At 35.1% G+C, this 24,249-nt stretch overlaps 2 protein-coding genes across 2 annotated transcripts; one reads left to right on the forward strand and one right to left on the reverse strand.

The window, feature by feature from the left end:
- Positions 1-2,590: 2,590 nt before the first annotated feature.
- LOC132182705 (elongator complex protein) lies at positions 2,591-8,083 on the forward strand. The gene is made up of 10 exons (XM_088516928.1): positions 2,591-2,825; positions 2,913-3,005; positions 3,248-3,414; positions 3,850-3,896; positions 5,519-5,588; positions 5,996-6,222; positions 6,311-6,400; positions 7,020-7,095; positions 7,348-7,589; positions 7,806-8,083. The coding sequence occupies exons 1-9, from the start codon at positions 2,659-2,661 to the stop codon at positions 7,539-7,541; spliced, it is 1,131 nt and encodes a 376-aa protein (XP_088373054.1). The 5' UTR covers positions 2,591-2,658; the 3' UTR covers positions 7,542-7,589; positions 7,806-8,083.
- A 9,454-nt stretch (positions 8,084-17,537) lies between these two features.
- Positions 17,538-23,125, reverse strand: LOC132181381 (peptidase M50B-like protein). The gene is made up of 10 exons (XM_059594575.2): positions 22,812-23,125; positions 21,548-21,643; positions 20,066-20,150; positions 18,918-19,039; positions 18,726-18,750; positions 18,551-18,634; positions 18,397-18,426; positions 18,203-18,308; positions 17,976-18,044; positions 17,538-17,838 (listed from the first exon to the last, which is right to left on the reverse strand). The coding sequence occupies exons 1-9, from the start codon at positions 22,899-22,901 to the stop codon at positions 17,981-17,983; spliced, it is 702 nt and encodes a 233-aa protein (XP_059450558.1). The 5' UTR covers positions 22,902-23,125; the 3' UTR covers positions 17,538-17,838; positions 17,976-17,980.
- Between the last annotated feature and the right edge of the window lie 1,124 nt (positions 23,126-24,249).

Raw genomic sequence — 24,249 nt, forward strand, 5'->3', positions numbered from 1 at the left:
GCCGACAGAATGTGTGTTGAATCGTTGGGAGTTATGGGGATAATTTATAGCGGCGAGAAGGACACCGACAAGGATTACTGGATAAGAAGCTTTGAATTTGTACTAGAGGCATGACAGCGACGATGAATGCAAGAGATTCCGCCGTTATAATTAAAGAGAGGACTGTTGGGTCGGGTCGGGTTGGGTCGGTGGAGAATCTTTCAAGATTTTGATGCCTTGTTGCTTGGGGCGTGATGTGATGGTGTGGTGAATTAGTCAGTGGTCAATACCTTCTACGGGATGTATGGGACCCATGACACAACATCACATGGCCATCCGATTAGCATTTTGGGTCAATTGGACAGATCTTACGAAAATCTAGACTGTCATTTTCTTTTCTTTTTATCTATAAAAATAAATAAAAATAAAAAATAACTTCCCCAACCTTTTTAAACTTTCAGGCCTTTTAAAAACATTCTTAAAGTTTAGGAAAAATTACATTTATACTCTTAACTTTGGGACGATTTATAATTTAATATTTAAAGTTTTAATTTGGACAATTTACTCTTAAAGTTTTAAATTTTTACAATTTGACTAATATTATTCTAACATTTTTATATTGCCCCTAATTTTTTTTTTTATTTAAAAAAAAAAACAAATTTGAGGGTGCAAAAATGGCCAGATGGCCAAAGAGCTGGCTACGGCCGCCCCGAATTTTTTATAAAAAATTAAAAATTATAGACAATATGAAAAGTTTTTGATACAATTAGTCAAATTGCAAAAATTTGAAATTTTGGGGGGTGAATTGTCAAAATTGAAATTTTAGGGTCGAATTGCAAATCACTCTAAACTTTGGGGGGTAAAATATAATTTTTCCTAAAGCTTAAAAACTTTCAATTTTATCCTTAGAATGCTCAAACTTCTAATTTGATACAATCTACTTCTTCGGTTATGATTTTGCGTTAAATCCTATGAAAAATAATAAAATACCCTCAACTTTTTATTTTTTATTTTTTAATTTAACAGGAAATTATGAGTAAATTTATAATTTTATAAAAGTTTCAGGAGTATAAAATGTTATTTCATCAATTTTAATGTTGTTTAACGTCAAACCCTAATAGAACGCGTACGTAGATTACATCAAACTAAAAATTTCAAGGGATGAAATTAAATATTTTTGAATTTTGAAGGGTATTCTCAAAACACGAGAAAATCATGAAGCTTTTGTTAAGTTTTTCCAAAAAATAATACATCATACTTTATAAATTTGAAATGAATAAAATAATATTTTTTTAATATGTCCGTACAAGAAGAATGAGAAGATGATTCAAACTAGAGATCTCCGTTTAATGATATGATAGTTATTTCATTGTTTAGTTTGGGTCGGTAGACTAGTCGTGACCACCCACATGGCGCATTAGGGGAAACAATAATTAGAATTAGGGTATTTTAAAAGATTTGGACAACATATAATTTAATTCCAATTAAATTTTTTTTTGTGAAGAATATTAATGGTTATACTTATCCATAGTAGCCCAATAATTCATAGGGATGGGACCAAGACAAATAACACGTGCATTGGGTTATAGTTTATGCTCGTATGACAAGAGATTTTTTAAAAATAATTTTGAAGGGTGAACGTGATTCACAAGATTGAGCATCTTTTTTTTCCTTTTCTTTTAATTTTTAATCCCAAAAAAATATATGTAAACATGGGCATTTGATGTAAGCATGAAATTAACTAAAAAAATGTATATAAATTTATACATCTTATAACTAAATGGTTTGTGAAGTTGTGATCTTAAACATTTGATTTTGATTGATAACCCTTTGGTTTGACTTGTGAACAGTTTTCTCCTAAAATCATAAGATGGAAGATCATGCTGGGGTGGCAGGATTGGTTTAATATATACATATTATTTTGAGGCATAAGATGGCAAATTTAGGTAGGGTCTTTTGTTTTTTGTTTTTTGTTTTTTTGTTTTCAAACGTGTAAAATTCATATATATATATACCCTATTATATATATATATATATATATATATATATATAATAGGGTAAAGTCCACTTAACCCTCTCAAATTACCACTCCGATGACAATCTACCATTAAAACTATCAATTATGACAATTTATTCCCTAAATTACCAAAATAATGATAATGTAGCCCTAATGCTAGAAAAATGATGAAATTACCACTATAGAATTTTTAATAAGATAAAAATACTCTTAAAATTTTGAATAAATAAATAAATTTTAGCATTTTTGTTTTTATTTTAATAAAGTTAATTTCATCATTTTGTTAAAATTTAAGGTACATTGTCATTGTTTTGGTAGTTTGGGGGGTAAATTGTCGCAATTGATAGTTTAGAGGGTAAATTGTTATTGGAGTGATAGTTTGAGGGGGTTAAGTGGATTTTACCATATATATATATATATATATATATATATGAGACATTTAATTTAATTTAAACAAATGTCATATTTTGTGTTGAGCAGCCTCTTTGCAAAAAATAAATAATTTTTTTTTTCATTAAAAAAAAAAAAAAACTCGGAACACGAAATTTTATAGAAAAAGAGAAAGGTTAAGGGGCGTCTTTGCAAAACCCAATCTTCACCAAAATAGGGTTTTAGGCACCCTCTCGAGGCCTGCAGTTGAAGCTCCCAAACCCTCAGCGTCAATGGCGGAATCCATTTGCAGAGCACTCCGAGACGGTGCGCTCGAGGGGGAGCACGCACCGGCTCTCACAATTAAGGACTCCATAGCCTCTCCTTTCGGGTTCCATGTCTTCACCCACGTCCTCACCCAGCTCTCTTCCCAAATTTTGGCGGGAAAATCCCAGTCACGGTCAGTTAGGGTTACAAAATATTGTACTCTGATCCTAAATTCTCAATTTCCCGTTCATTAAATTTGTCAGTGATCCATCTATTGTAGTGGTCTCGTGCTCGTAGCTCTCTCTCGGAGCCCGTCGTTTTATGTGGATTTGCTGAAGAGGAGAGGATTTGATGTCGCTTCGTCCAAAAAATGGTGAATCATCTTAACCAATTCATTGTTATTATTATCACGATTATGATTATGATTATTGTTGTTATTACAAGCACTTTTATTTATATATGAATTTATATGAAATTATTGTTGCTGAGCACATGGTTGCAGAACGTGTCAATTCAATTTGCAGAAATTGTAACTATAATTATTAGTATTATTATTGTTTTAAAATTATGTTATGATTGATGAGTGGGGACTTTTGAACTCAAATATTGGTACAGGATTCAGATATTGGATTGTTATACGGATCCTCTTGGTTGGAAGGATAGGCTTGTGGAGTCTGGAAACATTGCGCATCTTTACAGCGAAGCTTCCTCCGGAGCTAGTTTGTGTAAGAACGTGAAGGATATGGACAAGTTGTTCACCTCAATTATTGAGCTGGGGAAAGGTGTGGTGTACTCTTTACTATTGGAGTGTCCATAAGAGGCATGCTACATGTATAACTCTTGTTTATCTGGTCCAACTCTTTTTCAAATCAATGTGGGTCCAACAAATTCAATGGTTGATTTGTAAAAGAGATGGATCCAGATGAACAACTGTACAATAGGCGTAAAAAAAAAAGGATTTCTCTTTGCATAATAGTTTCAGTGGGTGCATCTTTTTCATTTGATATGTCTGTTTCTTAGTGTGGCTTTTCATTGGAATACAGGGTGTATTTTGTTGGCCCCTTGGCAGTGTAAGGGGTGGGATTGTGTTGGAGTAGGTCTTAGGTTTGAATGTTATTAGTTAAAAGGGTGTCTTTTTTTGTTATTGTTTTTTCACTTGAATATTGATTTGTGGATGGTACTAATCAGAAAAAAAGAAAATTGATTTGTGGTTGCAGGATTAGTTGGACAAGGCAAAGTTCGTTTTTGTGTTGCCATAGATCTGGTAATTTTGGACCCCATTATTGTGAATATATATAGTGCATGCAAATTGAATGGCTGATGCAATTTCAGTGAGGTTTAGGTGAAGTTCTAGCCAGCCTGCTGTATGTAGCGTGCATATACTTTGCCAATTTTATATGTTCTGTGCATATCTGTAGCATCTAGAATTTTGAATTGTAATATGGATTCTGCGTGAGAAGTATATCTATCTGGGTGTTGCGGGGAAACTTCCTATTGAGTACAATACATGTACCAAAACAAGGAATTTGGATTCTAAGATAAATCCACTTGAGGAATCCTGTCCTTTTCTGAGTTGGTTCATGGAAACTTCCTCTCAAGGCTTTGCCAAGTAAATGCGTTGGGGGCTAGTATCTCTTGTTTTATGCAAACACTTGATGGATTTGTGTTCTTCCTTTGTTGGACATGCAGAAATGGCTGGCATGTGTGCTTCCAGTGTGTTGTCTAGTTCAGCTGGTTGGAATTTTGACATATTTTAACCTCTTTAAAAGTTAATTGGTGCCTCATTTTAGACAAGCAGGGATGGCTTGTGAAACCCCTGAAAATCTATTGATTGATATTCATCAGCTATCCGTCTCAAGATTATGATTCATTATCTTAATGGGGAATATCACGGTACAGTAAAAGGAATTCTTGGACCCGGAAGAAGTTAGGATATTATTTTAGTGTGAAATGAAGGTTTGTACTTGAGCTGTCATAGTTTTTGAAACACTTGGTCGATAAGATATATACCAAATATAACAGGGGGCTAACTCACTTTCAGGTGGAGGAAAATACACAAAATTACCTAGTAAAAATTTATATAATCTAAATTTTCTCTTAACTGTAATAATTTTTAATTTAAAATATTTTTTACTATCAGTCATTGCCACTTCAAATGCAATATAAATGTAATTTATGAGGTCAGTTATAATATATGGCTATTGATTTTAAATAAAAATAATAATAATCACTTATCGTTATGATTCCATATTGGGTTAGAGTTAGAATTTATTGCCATACTTAAAAAACAAAGAATTTATTGCCATGACTATCTAAACGTAATATTTCCTTCTATATATATATATATATATATTCTTTTGTTGAAAAGTGCGTAAATTTATAATAATTCCGCTAATACAGTCCTCCAAGTTGGCCATTTTTGCTAAAATTTCAGTAGTAATTTAAAAGTAAATTGCAATAGAACAATTATGTCTTAAACTCTAGAGATTTGTACCCAACTTGTACAAGTCCCCCATACAATGTCTATACTACTTATCAAAAAAAAAAAAACAATGTCTATACTTTTCCTAGGAAAAAAAAAGGGAATTTTGGGGTTAATTTTTTTTTTCCCCCTCTGTAGTTGCAAATTTTAGGGAATTTAAAAGAAGGATTACTTACATGTTTCAACTAAATGTTTTGTTTTACAATGATAATTTTGCAGGGAAGAAAATTTTACCATGTAAATGCATATATGCAAAAAATGTTCACCTTAAATTTTGGGAATTATCTCTGTGGTGTATTTGCTTGTGTATGCCAGTAGCATTCATGTTTCTTTCATTAAACTTCTTGTGTATTCTTGCTCTGCATGTATGTGTGTTCGTAATGAACTCTTCTCAATTTTACCAGGTAAGCGAAATCTTTAGACATGCATCTATATCATCAGTTGCAGGCCTTCTAAGCAACCTTCGTAGCAACGGTATAGACATGTTTTACTCTGCTGTGATTGCATACCAATTTCCAGCTCTCGTAAAATCTAGTGATTTGTTGTGGCAGTAGTTTATTGCATCTGTTGGAATAATTTTATGCTGTTTTTATTGTTCTCCTTAATATTGCAATTCATTTATTTTTTTCAAAGATTTTAAGCTGTCTCCATCTTCTTGGCTGCAAAATTATACAATTTGCTTGCCTTTTGGACTATTTAACATATATTTTGGGGCTTAAAAAAAATGTTGATAATTTTTCCTAAAAGTTTTAGAAACCCATGGGGTTTACACTGGCCCAAAATTAGCGACTGTCACCTTTTTTTTTTTAAAAAAAGTTCTATTTGATGTGCAAGGTCAGTGTTTGGATGCTGCTTGTTTCAATATTATTTTATGGTTTCAGATCAAGTTTCGAGTATCTTTTGGTTGTCACATTCAGACCTTCATGAAGAGAGGGTCACTGCTGTTCTTGGGTATATTTCCTCCATGGTGGCAAGTGTAGAACCATTAATTCAATCTGCAAATGGACTGAGATGCAATTTGGAGAACCTCTCTTTACTTGAACGTAATTATTGGAAAGGGAAGTTTCATGCCCGGTTCAAGCGCAGAAATGGGCGTGTTCGAGTGATGGTGACCTCTCCATCTCTCTCTCTCTTTGGGAGGTTCTATTCTTATTTCCAAAGTGCGAACTGACATAGTCTTACATAATAACTTCCAGTCTGAAGAATTTCATGTTGAGCAGTCAATCATCAACTTTACACCCCTTTCATCCGAAGATGAAATGATCAATAGAAGCCTTTTGCCAAAGGTCAGTTGTGCAGCTTTAACTTGATGAGAGTTTAAATCTGTCACTCTCTCTCTCTCTCTCTCGCCCATGGTTGAGCCCCCCAATTTTTCCTACTTTGTTATTCTGTGTTGTAGGGTTTGCATGGGAAGAAAATAGAGAAAGAGGAGGCTATGTTTCTACGTAGCCTCTCTCACCTCATATATATTGTAAAATTCAGTATAATGACCAAAATACCCCTAACAAATTTTTGTGACTGACATATTCTTTTAACCTAACCAGAAGGAAAAAAAAAGAAGACCCAAATAATTCATCTCCTGGACCTGTCACTACTTACCTGAGCACATATTCCTCATTGCCTGCCATGGTTTGAAGATGGATTTTGATGTAGGGTTAAGATTTGAATCTGGTGGACTCAAATAGTTAACCATTATGGTGGATCTGACCCGAAGCACTTCCTAAAACCACTCAAATTTCATGTTTCTCAAATTTTCGCAAACTCTTTGGTTATCCAATTATTGATCTTAAAATTCTATAAACACCAATGAAGAGAGTTTGTTTGTTTTGTTTTGTTTTGTTTTTTTTTTTTTTTTTCTTTCTGAATTTCGCTGTTTAAAGGAGTGTTTGATGCTTCTTTCAACAGGTGCAGTTCAGTCTACAGTTGTCAGAGAAGGAGCAAATTGATAGGGCTAAGGTTGTACTTCCTTTTGAACACCAAGGTATGGAACCAGGGATGCATGTAGGTCTAGCATATGTGTATACCTATACCTATACCTATACATGTACACCAACACGTGCCCGCATGAACACACGGGATATGCATGTATATGTGTATGTGTGTGCATTCTTTAATGTTATCTTACACTTAAGATCAAAAGGTAGGGTTTTTTGTGATCTAATCTCTTTTCTTAGATCTTTTCCAAGATGTGCATGTTTTTAAAGACGTCATACTTGACTTCTGCTTCCTTCAGGAAACGGTAAACCCATACAAATTTATGATGGTCGGAGATCTCTTGCGGATAGCAAGAATGAAGCAGCACCTGTTGCAACCGGTGTATTGCAAACAAATGAGAACTCTAGCACGGGTGAGATAATATATTTGCGTGATTCAGATGATGAGAGGCCAGATTCTGATGAGGACCCAGATGATGATTTGGATATATAATTGTGTTTATCCCATTCATGATTTCGGAGTGCCATAGAGCCACATGTTGGTAAATTTACCTTCTCCTTGTCTCTTTTATCTTTCACAACAGTCAAGCATAACTGCTAATGAAATGATGTTTTGCTGTTGAAGCTCCGTATTAGTTTATTCCTTTTGCATTTTGAATCAGTGGGTAGTTTTTATACTAGAATGGGTAGTTCTTTCCAACCCCCCTCCCTCTCTTTTTCTCCTATCTTCTGGTCTAAGTTATCTTATTAATTGTCGGTTGATGCATTTGGCTGCCGGGTTGGTTGGACAAGGCAAAGGCTGGGTGCTATATATGCTCAATTGAGCCCTGCTGCACAAGGGGGGCTAATGCCCTAGTTCACCTTGACTGGAGGCTGTGATAATGAGCGTGGTCTAAAATATGTCTGGAAGAGAAACTCTAATTTAGTGGAGATATGTAATGAAAGATATCCTGAGAGGTTCAAATGGAATTCCATGGCTTGTGCTTTGTTGTACCATCATCATAGAATGAAATCACAATCAGGAGATTTTTTTAACTTCTTTGTGGCTACATATATTTTTTTTCAGATTCAATTGTTTTTTTTTTTTTGTTAATTTTATTTTATCAAGATCCCCTACAATTTTAAAGAAATTCTAAATTATCAAATTATGAAATTTATGTTATTTTTAGGCATCAAAGCACTTAGAAAATAATATATAAAAAATGTGGCATGTTCTAGTAGAGAATTGAGTATATTTTCATCAGGTTTTTACTTTTTATGTTGTAAAAAAACTTTGAGCTAAAAATTGTCTTTTAGTTCTCTAAAGAAGCGTCTCTACAAAAGTGAAGAAAAAGTCTTTTGAGTGAGAAATTCTTTCCGGATGCCTCGATAACATGTCACCTTTTTAATATGTGGTATTTTCCAACCGTTTCGATGCCTATAAATGGCTTAAATTCTGTAATTTGAGAATTAACAATTTTTTTTGAAAATTTAGGGGATTCTAATTTATTTATTTATTTTTGTCTTTATTTTTTATGATCTTATTGAAATTTTAGGGGATTCTAATACTATTATGAGTGTTATTTAGCTCAAATGGTGAAAAGATCAAAAGTTCTTGTTGCTAAGAGATACGAGATCCAATGTCGTCAATATTAGGGATGAGGAGAAAGAAAGAAGAGACCTACGTCCCATTATATATATTGTAGGGTTGATTAATCACCCATTTCAGGAAGGTTGACAACCTAACTTGGATAGGCCAAGGTTAATCACCCATCCTATATCATCTTGAGAAGGTCTATGATCAGGCCAAGGTAGGTCATCTATCTTATATCTTATGGAAGGTTGACAACCTAATTGATATAAGCCAAGGTTGATCACCTATCTTATATCTTATTGGAAGGTCGACAACCTAGTTCGGATATGCTAAGATCGATCACCAATCATATATCATCTTGGGAAGGTCAACAACCCATCTTGAATAGGTCAAGGTCGATCACCTATCCTATATATCATCTTGGGAAGGTTGACTGCCCAGTTTGAAAAGGTCAAGGTTGCTAACCTAATATATATCTTATCGAATGGTTGACATCTCAGATATGCTAAGGTTGATCGCTCATCCTATATCATCTTGTGAAGCTTGACGACCCAGCTTGGACAAGCCAATGTCAATCACCTATCCTATATCTTATTGGAGGGTATGACCCATGTTAGATGGGCCAAGGTTGATCACCTATCCTATGTCATCTCGGGAAGGTTGATGACCAGGCTAAGATCAATCACATATCCTATATCTTATCGGTAGGTCGATGATCCATCTTGGATAGGCCAAGGTTGTTAGTTATTATGCATTTTATCATAGGGTCGACAGCCCAACTTCAACACTGAAAGGGAAAACCCCTTGCAAAGGCTAAATCAGCCATAACCTATTTCAACTCTCAACGGATATCTCTTGAACCATTACCCAAGCCCATGAGTTGTCTCATGGGGAAGGAAGGGACCCAACAAATTAGTCGTTAAACCCATATTGACCTCAAGCTGTGTGGCTTGGCACAATTAATGGGTCATAGGGAAAACTAACGACATAGGTGGTATGTAGACTGTAGTAGAACAACCTTCTAAACCTTAGCATAACCTTAACTTGGGTCACCATTTAAGGGATCAGTGCTCGAAATCCGAGGGGCAAACCAACACCTTGTTGGATACAACTGGAAAAAAGATGATAAACTACGTACGTTGGTTAAAAGATATTCATGGAGGAGACCACCTATATATATATATATATATATATATATATATATATATATATATATAGATTTTACCTTGGAAGTTAAAACTCTATAGATCCGAATGCTTTTCATGGCTACAAGTTGGAATAAGCCTTCAAAGTCCGTCAAAGCCTTCCAGCACTCTCATGCTTGAATATGATATTATATATATATAGCATGGAATACTGGAAGCCTTTGAGGGAAGTTGGAAACCTCTCCATTCAATTCACTCTTCAAAAACTTGACCCACTTCATCATCTTCTTGCCATACCCACCTTCAAACCTTCTCTGGATTTATATAGGGTCGGATACGGCCTTCAGCCTTCTTTAATTTTCATTGCTTAGGAAAGCTGCTCAAATATTACCACGTTTAGTATCACTATCAATTAAATATTCATTTTTAGGCACTACTTTGTGTTAAAATATCAATTATATCATTATCTATTAGTTTAAGCTTTTGAGATAAGTGACTATTAATTGACATCCCCGCAAAATAAAAATAATATTTATAAAGGATAAAAGTATGTAATGTAGTTACTGGTTATTGTCCTATAATTTGTTTAACATAATATCTATATATGGTGAGGCCAACATATTTTGGAGAATAAAGAGTACTATATATATATATATCTTTGGATCGATCGGCTAATTCCCCATCCGAAGGGTCAGTGGAATCTATTTTACTTTAATTTCTTTTTTTATGCTTAGAGGGAATGTCTAATAGTTTGTCCATGTAAAGTCAATCCTTACTGTTAATTTCTAGAACTCTATCTCCTTCCATTTAAGCTACAAAAAAGGCAAGTCATCTTCTCATGATCTATCTATATCTTAAAAATCCTGTACAAAGATTTATTCCTTTGTGAAAAATAAAGGCCATGAATCCAGGAAAGAACAAGGTCACATGGAAAGCCACAAGCTAACAACCACTTCGTTCTATAGGTATACTGATCATCACCCTAGCATGCACCCAAAGTTTTCCATGTGATCAGAAATTGAGTAACAGCTAAAAAAAAAAAAAAAAAAAAAAAAAGAATGAAAGAAGAGAAACACTCTCCAGCTCTCTTACAATCTTTAGAAAGCCAAGCATATTATCATGTGGTATTATGTACATTGTTAGATGATCGAACAAAATAGAATCTTGAGCATGAAATGTCTCCTCTTCATTTCGCATAAAATGAAGATCGAGGATCCTATATATTCCTCAAAGAAATACCATAAGCCCATCGCACTCAGTTGTTTGATCACTTGAATTTAAGAAGTGGGCAACTAGACCAGCCGGCCGTACAAGCTTTTCAGAGACTAAATAATTAGGACCATGCAGTTGTTTGATTTAGTAAGTGGGGCATCTATCAAGGTCCTCAAATTCCTGATCCCTCACTATAACTTCTTTCAGGTGGAAGTGGTTAAAGATGATATACTATATGGCAATCTATTATTCCCCACAACGAGAAAGAAGAGAAAATTATTTCTTCAAATCACCAGAAAGTAATGAAGGCACAAGGAGTAAGCCTTCAAACTCCCAAAAAGACTTCCAGCACTCCTATACTTGAATTGTACGTTGATCTTAGCATGGAATACTGGAAGCCTTCGAGGGAAGTTGGAAACTTCTCCTAACTTGTCCGATTTCATCTTGTTGCCATACCTAGCTACAATGCTTCTATGGCTTTTTATAGGCACGGTTACCCTCTGTTTGCTTATAAGGAAAGCTACTGGAATATACCACATTTATTAATATCACAATCATGTACATTTTAATTTTCAGTCCTACGTTACATATATACATACAATCTTCTTAAATAAATTAGTGTCTCAATCACGAATAATCAAAGCCTGTGCAAAAAGAAAGGTATGTTGGTGTACCACATAAATTGTAATCAACCTCCTGGAGGTAGGCCTCCCCCGGCTGTTAAACCGGCACATATTCGATGCAACCACAGATCATGTCCATTAATTGAAGTAATGCTACAAGTACTTTTTGTGTCCCTCTAAGGATGATGTGGCTCTTAAAATTACTATTGGCCTTGTTATTGATCACAATTGAATTTTGATCAAATGGTGATTTTAGTAAAAATACAAATGAGGAGGTTAAAGATCTCTTGATACAATTGGCGGGCATTCCAGAATCACAGCGCTTTGATACCTATCTGGGCCTTCCCGCCTTGGTAGGGAAGTCAAGGGTTAGTGAGTTCCATTCTATAGTTGAGAGAGTCAAGAAGAGAGTTTCGGATTGGAAATTGAAGTTCTTATCCCAAGCCGGCAAAGAAGTCCTTCTCAAGGCGGTGGTTCAAGCAATTCCCACCTATAGCATGAGTATTTTCCTCCTCCCAAAGGAGTTGCGTAGGGAATTAAATTCTATCATGCAAAAATTCTGGTGGGGACATAAGGCGAATGATAGAAAGATCCACTGGATGAGTTGGGAAAAGATGGGAGTAGCTAAATCACAAGGAGGGATGGGTTTTTGTGACCTCATTTGCTTTAATAAAGCATTATTGGCTAAACAATGTTGGCGGTTATTGCAGAATGAGGAAAGCCTAGCTGGTAAAATCATTAAAGCCAAATATTATCCACGGGGATCATTGTTTGGAGTGAAATTGGGGAGTAGACCTTCTTTTGCGTGGCAGAGTCTACTGTCGGCTATAGACCTGCTCCAAGAAGGCTTAGTATGGAGAATAGGGGATGGGTTCACTGTTCGAATATGGCATGATAGATGGTTACCTACTCCTTCAATTTTTTCGGTACAGTCACCATGCACTAGACTAGGGGAAGAGGCGAAAGTTGCAGAATTAATGGACCAATCAACAGGAGGGTGGAATACTGACCTGATTAAGGAAATTTTTACAACTCCGGCAGCCAAATCAATTTTCAATTCACCTCTTAGTCGATATAGGCAAGTTGACAAATTGATTTGGCGGGCTACTCCAAATGGGTTGTTCACTGTACGCGGTGCCTATTACATTGAAAAAGTGAGGACAGAGTCTTCGAAAGGGGAAGGGTCCTGCAAGACGGGGTATGAACAGGTTTGGAAATCCATTTGGAGTTTGAGAGTTCCTAATGCTACTAAGGTATTCCTGTGGTGTGCATGTGCGGGCATATTATTGACCAAGGAGAAGTTACTGCAGCGCAAGATTGTGGCTGAAAATAGGTGCTTGATTTGTCAAATGGAAAAGGAGACGGTGACGCATATATTATGGGAATGTTCTTCCTCTTCGGATGTATGGGCGGCTTGTGATACAAAGCTCCAAAAAGCTAGTCTGGTGGGGCTGGATTTCATTGATGTGGTGGCCCGGCTTTTGACAAAGTGCAATGAAGAGGAGATGTCCCTTTTCGCCTTGGTTGCAAAACGAATCTGGGCACGTCATAATTCTGTGCTGCATGGGGGGGAATTCACGAATCCTAATAGGATTGTCCAAGAAGCCAGGTTAACCCGGGATCAGTTCTGTTCTGCGAGTGAGAAGGAAGAGGCCCTGGGCGAATCAGATTCTGTAGGGGGGTCGTCCATTTCCAAGTGGATGCCGCCTTTTGATGGGAGATTCAAAGCGAATTGGGACGTGGCGATTGACAGGAACAGTTCATGCCTAGGATGTGGAGTGATCATACGGGACTGTCAAGGTTTTGTCATTGCCGCTCAAAGTAAGAAAATTCTCACTATCCAAGAACCGGCAGTTGCGGAAGCCACGGCAGCTCGTGAGGCTGTGGAGTTTTGCAGAGATATGGGCATTCAAGATGTTATCATGGAGGGCGATTCACTACAGGTCGTTCAAGCTTTCATGGATCCCGGGGCTAATTATAGACCTTATGGCCAGGTGGTAGAGGATGCCAAGTCTATTCTGGGGAGAATGAGGAGATGGACGTGTTGCCATGTAAAGAGGGATGCAAATATGGCAGCCCATGGTCTGGCAAAGTTTGGTTTGTCATGTTCCTCAGAACAAGTTTGGTTGGAGGAGATACCTGAGTGCATCCACACTATTGTAATAGTAGAGCAGTCTGCTCTTTTCTGTTAGAGTTTTGCTCTAGATGTTTCTTTCTATTGATGAAATAATACCATTCCTTTTCAAAAAAAAAAAAAATGTCATCTCATTTTTTTTTAAAAAATAAAATGTTATCTTAATTTTTTAAGGACACAAGAGTGACACAAAAGAGACTTGTAGAATTACTTCACCCATTGGCTTACAAGTTGGCTGAACATTATTCGTATCAAGTCGACCTAGCATAACCTTATCTAAGTCGGCAAGACCTAACTTAATTAGGTCGACCAAACCCAATTCAATTAAGATAAACAGGTGCAAAGGGCATAAATTAAGAGAAGCGACATTTATAATATCATAGTCGACCATACCATCTGAACTACTGATATTCCATTCGAATCAAGAAATGACGAAAGTGTGTTTAAGAAAGTGGAGTCGACATAATCAAATTCTTATATAAGCGGCAAAACACCCCTTAAAAGTGAAGGCAGTTAGGTGATTATGAGGTATGCTCATTCTTTTAGCCAAACACTTTTCTTTCTTAACCCTACTCTCATTCTTAGAGAAAATACTGACTTAAGTATATCAAAGTAAGCTCTTACCCAACTATCGGCGGGACGCTTTAATTGTTCCTTCCACCAACTAATTCTTGTTCATACGTAATTACTGTTTATTTTCCTATGAGGAAGTTTGTTTATTTGCCTACACGTCAGGCCGACATTTTTGGGGGAATAAAGATTGGTTATCTTGGATGGACTAATTTTCCAATATCCGAAGGGATCATTGGAAATTTGGAATCTGTTGATATATACTTTTATAATTATTAGAGGGAATGTCTAATAGTTTATCCGTGTGAAGTCAATCTTTATTGTTTCTATAACTCTCCTTTTCAGTTTTGCAAGGATTATAGGAAAAGGACCCAACAATGTATATCTTCTCATCTATCAGTATCTTAGTAGCCGCCTGTATAAGGATTTATTCCCTAGTAAAATAAAGGCCATGAATCCTAGAAAGAACAATGTTGTCATAGGGAAAGCCACAAAGAAGAATTTTGATCTAAAGGGCTGATCGCCCTAGCACACATACAAAAGTTTCCATACCAGGAATTGAGAAGCAGTACAAAGAGAAGAGAAACACTAGAGCTATCTTACAAGAGAACATTTCTCCTTCTTTTCAAATAACTTTTTAAAAAACCAGCAAAAACCAGCAACCGCTCGTATAAGTTTTACAAATTTAATGGTTGATTTTTGATTTTTTTTTTTTTTTTTTAAAAAAAAGGAAGGAAAAAGACGTTTAAATGTGAAGAGGCTAAGCAAGTCGAAGATGGCAGAACAAACCCTAATCTCATCACAGTCATTTATCCATCACTGGGCAACTAGACCAGGCCATGCAAGCTTTTAAGAAGCTAAACTCGAAGCTTGTTGTTTGACTTAATTAGCAATTGGGCATATAAATGTCAAGGCCCACAAATTCCTTCCTCACTAACTTTTCTTTGTTCTGGATAAGGTCCTGATCATGATCACTATCTTCTTTCAATGAATGGAATTGTAATTAAAGATATGATGTTTACCATTGTATAATCTTTGAAAGGCTCTTAAATCTGATCCGATTCTATGAAAAGTAATTTCCAATCAGGAGAATTTGTGGAACAGTGGGAGTTCAAATGAAATTGAGTATGTTAGGTTTGCCATAAATTGAGTAATATTACATACCATACAAACATCCCACAAATATCTTACAAAGTTGACTAGATAACTCGAATAGAAGCCTCCTTGGTGTTATACCTCAAGGTCTTGTGTTCAAGTTCGACTTAAACGATACCTATGGTTTGCCAACAGAGTAATGTTAGAAGGATGACCTATGTCTTCCTTGTATCAAAATTATTAGATTTGTGATAAATGATTGATCCAATAGTAGTTTTAAAAGGCACATCAATCCCCACCATTTTTGAAGTCAAAACATATCTCTTGGGCTTTTTTCAAGGTAAACTTTCAAGCTTTGATTAAAATCATAATAATGCAACACTCTCAACAATGAGAATATCGTGAATAAAAGCATAATAATCTTCTATCCATATTTACATCAAAGATTGTTGGACTGTCGCTTTCGCTAGACAATGCACTGCAGGGTTTACTTCCCTTGTAGTGTGCCTCACGATCCTTCGATCACATAAAGATAACATTAATTTAAAAAAGCTAACCAGGATTATAGCATACTAATTAGCAAGCTTTGAAGTAATAATTCTGTGTTAACCCAATTACATGTTTCATACACAAGTTTTCTTTTCTTCAAGTGGGTCTAGAAGCCAACACGTGGATTGGTCACGTTGAAGGGTTTGGCCAATATGAGAACATGAGACAGATTGTTTGAAATAAAGTTAATCTTCTTTTTGCACTCCAGAATGTATTCTAAGTGATGACAAAGTGCATTATGTCAGGTCTTTGAACCAAAGATCGTATCAATAGATTACCATATAACTGTGGATACATATATATATGATACATTTTTTTACAGTCATCAAAGATTCTAATTAATACACAAAATAATAGATTATCTTTTTCGAAATTAATTAGATAGACGCACATGTGCATTAATTCTTTGATATTCGTGACAGACATTCCATTCCTTTGACCCTTGAGACATGGAAATCCATCAAAGGCATTAACTTTATTCCCCACACAATTTTGGGTGCAGCCATCAATAGGCCTTTAGGCTGAGAACTTTATTTGTGGACATTGGGCATCAAATTGCATGAGAAGTTTATATTTATCATGTGGCGAATCGAACCAGAAAATGATGTCAAAAAGTGCGGCATGTTCATCCATCATGGGGTCTAAGATTTTTTTTGGGAAAATACATTTTATTCTCCGAATTATCTACGACCAATTTGCACTTTGATCTCCAATGTTTAAAAAGTGACTTGACCCCTCAAAACTTTTAAATTGTTGTAATTTGACCATTCTGACTTTTATTTTCCCAAAATGCCCCCATCCCAAGTTTTTTTTTTTAAAAAATAAATAAATAAATAAATTAAAAATTAAAAATTAAAAATTAAGGCCGGACACCCCTTAATTTATTTTTTTATTTAAAAAAAAAAAAGAAAAAAAAAGTCAGAATGATCGAATTGCAACAATTTGAAAGTTTGAGAGGGTCAAGTGTCACTTTTTTAATATTAGAGGTCAAAATGCAAATAAGTGGATAGTTCAGGGAAATAAATTGTATTTTTTCCTTTTTTTTTTTTTTTTTTTTAAGGGTTTATCCCAATATAATTCACCTGCTATAGAATTCTTTGCTTTTCCTAACAATGAATATTTTTAAAAAAGGCTTTTTTCATGATAAACCATAACAATACCCAGTCTTTTTTTTACAAATATTGACGAAAATTTGGTAGACTAAAATATTCTCAAAGAGATTTTATTCGGAAAGTTCAATTTACCCTTTTATTTATCTTTATGAAGAATTTTAATTTGTTCCTTCGAGTTGATCGATCATGAGTAGCAAGTCTTTGATTTTAAAACAGTTTTTAATTTGTTTGTCAAAATTAATAAAAGATAAATTTTTTGTTAACTATATTTCTTCATATATTTCATACTTGGCTCGGCGTAATTGTTGTAAATCAATTTGTATTACCTCTTGATTTTGCACTTACTGTATTTTCACTTTTCACTGGCCTCATTCACCTCTAAATAAACCTGACTATTTTACAGTTTTACTCACTCAGAATTACAAAATTATCTTCTACGTATGTTGGCAATTAGTTTGAATTTAAGACAATTGAACTAAATGTGAATATTTTCCATCACTTTTGGATCTCAATGGAGTGACAGATCAATACATAAGAACAAATTTTCCTAAAAGGAAGTGTAATATATGTGATAGTTAACCCTTAATAAGAAAAGGGTAAAAAGAATAAAGCCATGGATGGAAGCAAGAGTGGGAAGGCCACGCTCTCACTACTATCAAACGAATCATTAAGTAATGTCTATGAACAGTATACACGATCGTTTAAGAAATACAAAAAAAATGGCCAGCACTGCTGTTCTATGCAATATCAAGAATAGTTTGACCCAGGTCTCTCAACCTGAAAAAAAGAAAAAAAAGAAAAAAAAAGAAAAAGCAAATAAAACCTTGAGAATTGATCAATCATCATGTTTCTATTGCGCCTAAGCATATATATATATATTTAAGAATCAAATTGCACGGAGAAGCAGGTTGTACCTCGATCAAGATAAGATAACAAGTCCAAGATACATGGCTCCACAAAGAAATACAAATGATATCATTCCCCTGCAAGTAAAAATCATAAAAATAAGAAACTGAGAACAGAACATTAACAATTAATCATGAATACATTTACAAACTAGACAATGATCCCTAACAGATAATGATTTCCCCTTTTTATGTGTGGGTAATCATGCTCTTGTCATGCTATGAAGCTAGCTCACCAAATTACACCCCATGCAACCCCATTACAAGGGCAGGGACAAACTTCTGCAAACTTCTCAGCATCGCTGGAGTGGACTCTTCGAGATATTAGATCATCATAAATATCTGTCAATAAGATTTATATTAGATGTCATTTGAAATTTGAATTCAAGTCATAGCATTTGAGTTCACAAAAAAGAGTCAATGAAGATACCGTAAACTGAAAACAAACTGTTCATCACACCTGCAGTTTGCCATATTAAACGTAAGCCACTCTTGTCCCCCACCCAAGAAATTAAATATTGATGTGGTATTTAAAAGCAAATTTATTTATTAGAAAGTAAACACATGACAGGATAAGAGTATACCAATGAAGAGAATCACGTAGCGAAGAATACGGACTTTTGTTGTTTCTTGCAGAATCCATACTATAGCGAGGAAAATAATGAAACCTGAGACATTCAGTTGGTAAAGATGAATAATCTGAGCATGAAAGTGTGGATATCATTGAACTAAAAATTATTAGATCATGAAAGTACTAACCAATACAAAGTCCACGAAGTGTCCACTGGTTGAACAACAGCAATAGCAAGTAAGAGTGCATAAATTAAAATCTTTAGTGATCTATTTAAGGAAAAGAAAAGGAAAAGTAGAAGAATGAACCAACAAACAATAGAATTTGTGTATGGCATAGTAAATATAACTAGAGATTGTATCTGCTTTTATAACTCTTACATTTTTAGCAACAAAGAGCACAACCAACAGAGCAACTCCAAAACAAGCAGCGGCAATTCTTGCACTTAGGATATCTGTAGATGCAAGTATCAAGACCATTCCCCAAAATGAAGAACCAAGATCTGGATGACAAAAAATATTCAGATTATGGCTGTCAATAAGAAGCCATGTATCAAATTGAAGATCACACAATTGAGAGAGGGTATAACATAAATTCGGAGGCAGAAGGGGTCCATTAGGTTAATAATAAAATCTAATACTTGAGTCGTTGTGGTGTTTCTTTAACAATTTTCAGTACATGAAAACTCAGCACTGCAAGCACCTCCACAAATGGGTGATGGTCCTTGCATGTTAATATACGTGAAGGGTTGTTAAGTTTTAAAGTTTTTGTTACAGTACTTTAGTGCTACACCCTCTCTTCTTGCCAAAAGATATGGAATTTTAAAGGAAGAAAGAAGTTTTGGAGAAGGAGAACTCAGGACTTAGGAAAGGAGCTTTTTATTCAGGGAACATGTTTTAATGAGATCTTGTTTGAAATTTTCCACGTGGGTTGGAATCTAATTTTATGTGTAGTTTTGGGGTATTTCTTGTAATTATAGGTTCTACGATAAATGGGTATTAAGTGTGTTTCTGTCAAGGGTTGGAAAATAAACCTATATGAGGGCTCAAGTTATGGCTCTGAGGAAGGTCATGAATTTTGTGTTCAAAAATTATTTTTGAGCTTGTTTGCTCTGTTTTTCCAGCCCCTTCTTCTCTTTCCTTACATTCTCTTTTGCTCCCTTAGCCCTAGCTGTTGGGTTGACATCTCTCTTCCTCCCTCCCTTTGGTCTTCTCTTGCTATTTCTTTCTCTAAAGTAACCATAGCCCTTTAAGTTACATCAGATGTAGTGAAAAACAATTGGGCATGTCAAGCAGAATTCAAACATGTAAAGAAGTCCACTTTTGAGTATAAAGTGGACAAAGTGAGGTTCTCAATAATGGACGGAGGCAGAGGAGGAGATACAAATGTGTGCTTGCGTACTTATCACTCCAACACTTTGTTTCTTGTCCTATAATTGCCTCATATAAATGTCCATGCAATATAGCATATTGAACAATAAGGATGCTTGCAATGAAAAATGAAATTTTCAGGGAGAAAAGCATATTACATCCAGCAGGCAAGATAATCCAATACACCCCACCACGGGTTCGTGTTTCCCCACCCTCATTTGCGTGAACCTGGATCCCCTCCACCTGCACATTAAATTAAATCATATTACATAGGATTGAGCATAAACCAGTGCAGAAAGCAAGGAATTATATATCAAATGTAATGCAATAGCATCTCGAGTTTAAATAAAACGTGGCCCTAAAGTCAGTCATTTGCATCTCAACCTGAACAGTCATCATGACAAGGCACTAATCAGTGTAAAATTAGAGCATAGATAGTCAGAATCCCAAGTCAATGTTTTCAAAAACAGGCAGCATGAACTTCATGGATGAAGATATTCAAGATTCAATCCAAGATGAGCCATCTTTACTGTAGAAATTTGGTGTCATAAAACCTAAAAGTAGAGATGAGACAATATGGACAAGAACAATAATATCTTGAACCCATCGTTACTGTAGAAAGAGAAATATGAAATTACTTATCAAAAGAAAAGGTAGTATGAAAGTTATGTTAAATATCTATAAATAAGTATGTTCATTATCTATAATTTAGAACAGCTAATTACTTCATCCTAGGCAGCTCTAAAATGACCAACAGAGAACTGAAAAAATGCAACTTGCATTGTGGCACATAACATGTGGCATAGCCTATGCCGCATGAGATCCTTCACAAATGCAAGTTTTCTGGATTTTGAGGGCCCTAATTAGAAGCATTCTGCTGTTAGCTGACACCCCATGTTGAAATGTTGCTTCCACAGGAAAGTTTTTACAGACTCTGGGTTTTAAACACAATGACAGAAGAGAAGCCTGAGGAGCATTGAGATTCTTGACAAATGCAGGAGAGAAATGATTTCTCTAATAAGGATGAGAATTTTTATTTTTTTTTCTTGCTTCAAAAACTTCATAGATAGGCCGAGGCTTTGATCTTAAAGACCCAAAAAAAATAGATCTATCTATTTATAGATTTATTTCTAATTAAATTTTCCTCCTGACTAAGAAACAGGCAACATAGTACAACATTGTAGTCAGGGAAACAGTAGCTCCATCCTTATTATGTGGCTTAAAATTATGAACAAGTGAACCAAATTCGCCATTTGAATTGTGCTTAGACCATGACAAGTAGAAATTATAATGGTTATCTACAATTTTTAGCTGTAGACAAATTCAAGATATGTCACACTAGGAGTCAAAAGACACTGATAAACTATACTCTTAGATCACTCCAAAGCCAAAGCTCAATGGTCAACTAACAATAATTTATGTACCAAGTATATTTCTATATCAATTCCAATTCAAACTCAAAAGTTGCATGTAAGATAATACATGATCGGCAGAGCAATATAATCCAAGGTAACTATACTATAATGCATATTAACATTTGTGAGAATAGATAATTTCTTATTTAAGAAGTACATAAGGTTTCGTTCAAGCTATCCGACCATGTCATCAAAGCACAAAAAGTTATACAAAGAGCTTATTACCTGGCCACACGTAAGTTTGCAAGCTACTGCATGACTTGCTTCATGCAAGAACACGGTGATGAGCTTAAAAGGTGTCAAAAATACTGTCCTCCATAACTACAACAATGGAAACAACACTTCTCCATCAAAAGGCTAGTTGAGAAAACAAGGGACGGCTCATTCAAACTCAATGAGAATGATAAAATTATTGTCAATTGTTCCTGCAGGATAAATCTGACGCATATACCAATAAATTATATACAATCAAATCCGTTGAACAGCGTTTCAATTTTAAATTCAAGTCATCTCAACGAACGCGCTTCTAATCATATCTCTTCCCCGCACCTCAAAGTAATATCTCATCTCACCTTTCCCCTACCCTGACATTGCCTTTGTCATCAACCTCATACAGCTTTGAAGCACCACAAGTATCTATTACACATGACCAAAACCTATCAGTAAACTTCTTCTCATCTTGTCCTTTTTGTTGATCCTGCTAACTTCTAATAATGCTCATTTTGAGATTTTGTCAAGCACTTTCCATTTATGATTAATCATAAATAATACTAGTTCGATATCTCTACAATAACTTATGAAAATCTATCAACTTTCCCAAGTCCACATAAATGCTATTTGGTTTGTAGGGGAAAAGAATTGCTCGAGATAGCGTCATATGAAAAAAAAAGAAAAAAAAAAACCTATTCAAGGTTGAACACGTTATTTACCCAACAAAACAATAATTGTTACCGATATGGAAAAAAACCTATTCAAGGTTGAACACTATTACGTTATTTACCCAATAAAACAATATTTGTTACCGATGATCTTTTAATATTTAACCAAAGCCACATCATTTACTAAGTTAATTAGCAAATTCCCCAACAAACAAGCAAACCAACCGATTTTTTTTTTTTTTTTTTTTTTTTTTTAAAGAAAAAAATTTGTACTTTATTATCATTAGCTAAAATGGCTTGCATCGATGGGGAATTCTATTTCAAATCTACGAAAAAAAAAATAAAAATTTCCGGAAAAAAAGTGAAATCTAACCTACATGTTCTGTTTGGTTACCTACAAAATGTATAAGAAAATCAGTATCTAGAGCCTTAAAATTTCCCCTAAATCGAGCCCAATGCAAATTTTGGCTCAGTTGACTAGAGCTGCTTATTCTTCAAAAAACAAAAAGAAAACCAAACATGAAAACCCAATTTGACTTTCCCTTTTCCTTTACTGGGAACCAAACAAAGCCTAAACCAAGAAGAAAGAGTAAGAACAAAACGAAGCGTACCGCGAGGATTACAACGGTGAAGACACCGATAGTAACCAAGAACACGACCTGGTCGTGCTTGCAACAGTTCTTGAGCTCCCAATTCGGCATTATCTACCCCTCTTATCTCTCTGCTTCAACTAAGCCAACGAAGCGATTTCCAGGCTAGATTTGGCGGACAAGCTGGAAAAAAAGAGTTTTGGTTTGAGTTGGGGATGTTTGGCAGGTAAGAAAGTGTCAAGAAAGTGATTGTTTTTAGTTGGACTTGGCTTCCTTGTCAGAATGTTCCGGGAATGCCATGGTCGAATTGCGCGTAATAAAAAGCGAGCTTTTTCAACGTATTGTAAAGGTCTTCCGTAGCTTAGTTGTCTAATGGGGAGACTCATTTGTGATTGGTTAATTAGAGACTTGGAAAACCTTTGTCTATTGGCTCTAGAACTGACGCCAACCAATGGGGTTTTGTGTTTAAAAGGCTATACAAACCGATTCAAAAACCATCTTTAATTCACGTTTCTTTTTTGGTCTTATATTAATCTAGTCTTTACACAAAATTTTTATACTAACTTTAACATAAGCTGATGTATCATACTTTAAATAGCTTTTTATGTCAATTATATATATATATATATATATATATATATATATATTAGCTACTTAAAATACGTTACATCAACTAGAATGAAGCTGGTGTGAAAAGTTAATGAGAATAATATGATCATTTTATTATTGGGTCCATAATGGGTTGGGTCATTACGTAAACACTTGAAGAATCATATACTCTCACTTTAAATATAAATGGAGTTGGTCATTAAACTCATTAGAGGTCATTTATAAAATTTTAGGGCTGAAATACTAGTCTCCTCCCCACCCAAAGAACAATAAGAGATTAGAATAGAAATAAAAAGCTTATCCTCTAACCATGAAAGTAGATGGCGGCCACTAAACATAGATCAAGCAACCACAATTGTTCTTGATTTATGATATTAAGGTAAAACAAGGAAGTCATGCCGGGTCGAGTTTTTTCTAGCTACTTTCAACCCTCCTTACTAAAAGTTGATCGGTTAGGTCAACTTGAGTCAAGACTACTATAATATACTATTATTTTATCCTTTCAAAGTTGATGTGGATGGTAATCTTAAAAGTCACGTTAACGTTGAGAGGATAAAATGATGGTATATAACATTACTTTAAGTCATGCCTCGTGCAGCTAACGCTCACCCAATCCGAATATAGATGACTAGAGCAAGTGCTGAGTGGCTAAGGGTCTCACCTCACTACACAACATGCCCTGTGCAGCCAGCATTCACCCAATCCGAATTTGAGTACACCTGATAAAATGGTTATATGGAAAGGGGCCACACCCATAACAAGAAGGCTACAAGAAGTTCAAATTGATCTTTTTAGTCTGTTTTTTGGAGTGAGTCGCAAGGTTGGGTATGTTTGACTGGGCATGAGTTGA

Source organism: Corylus avellana, chromosome 5 (assembly GCF_965113065.1).
Source record: "Corylus avellana chromosome 5, dhCorAvel1.hap1.2, whole genome shotgun sequence".
Lineage (NCBI taxonomy): Eukaryota > Viridiplantae > Streptophyta > Magnoliopsida > Fagales > Betulaceae > Corylus > Corylus avellana.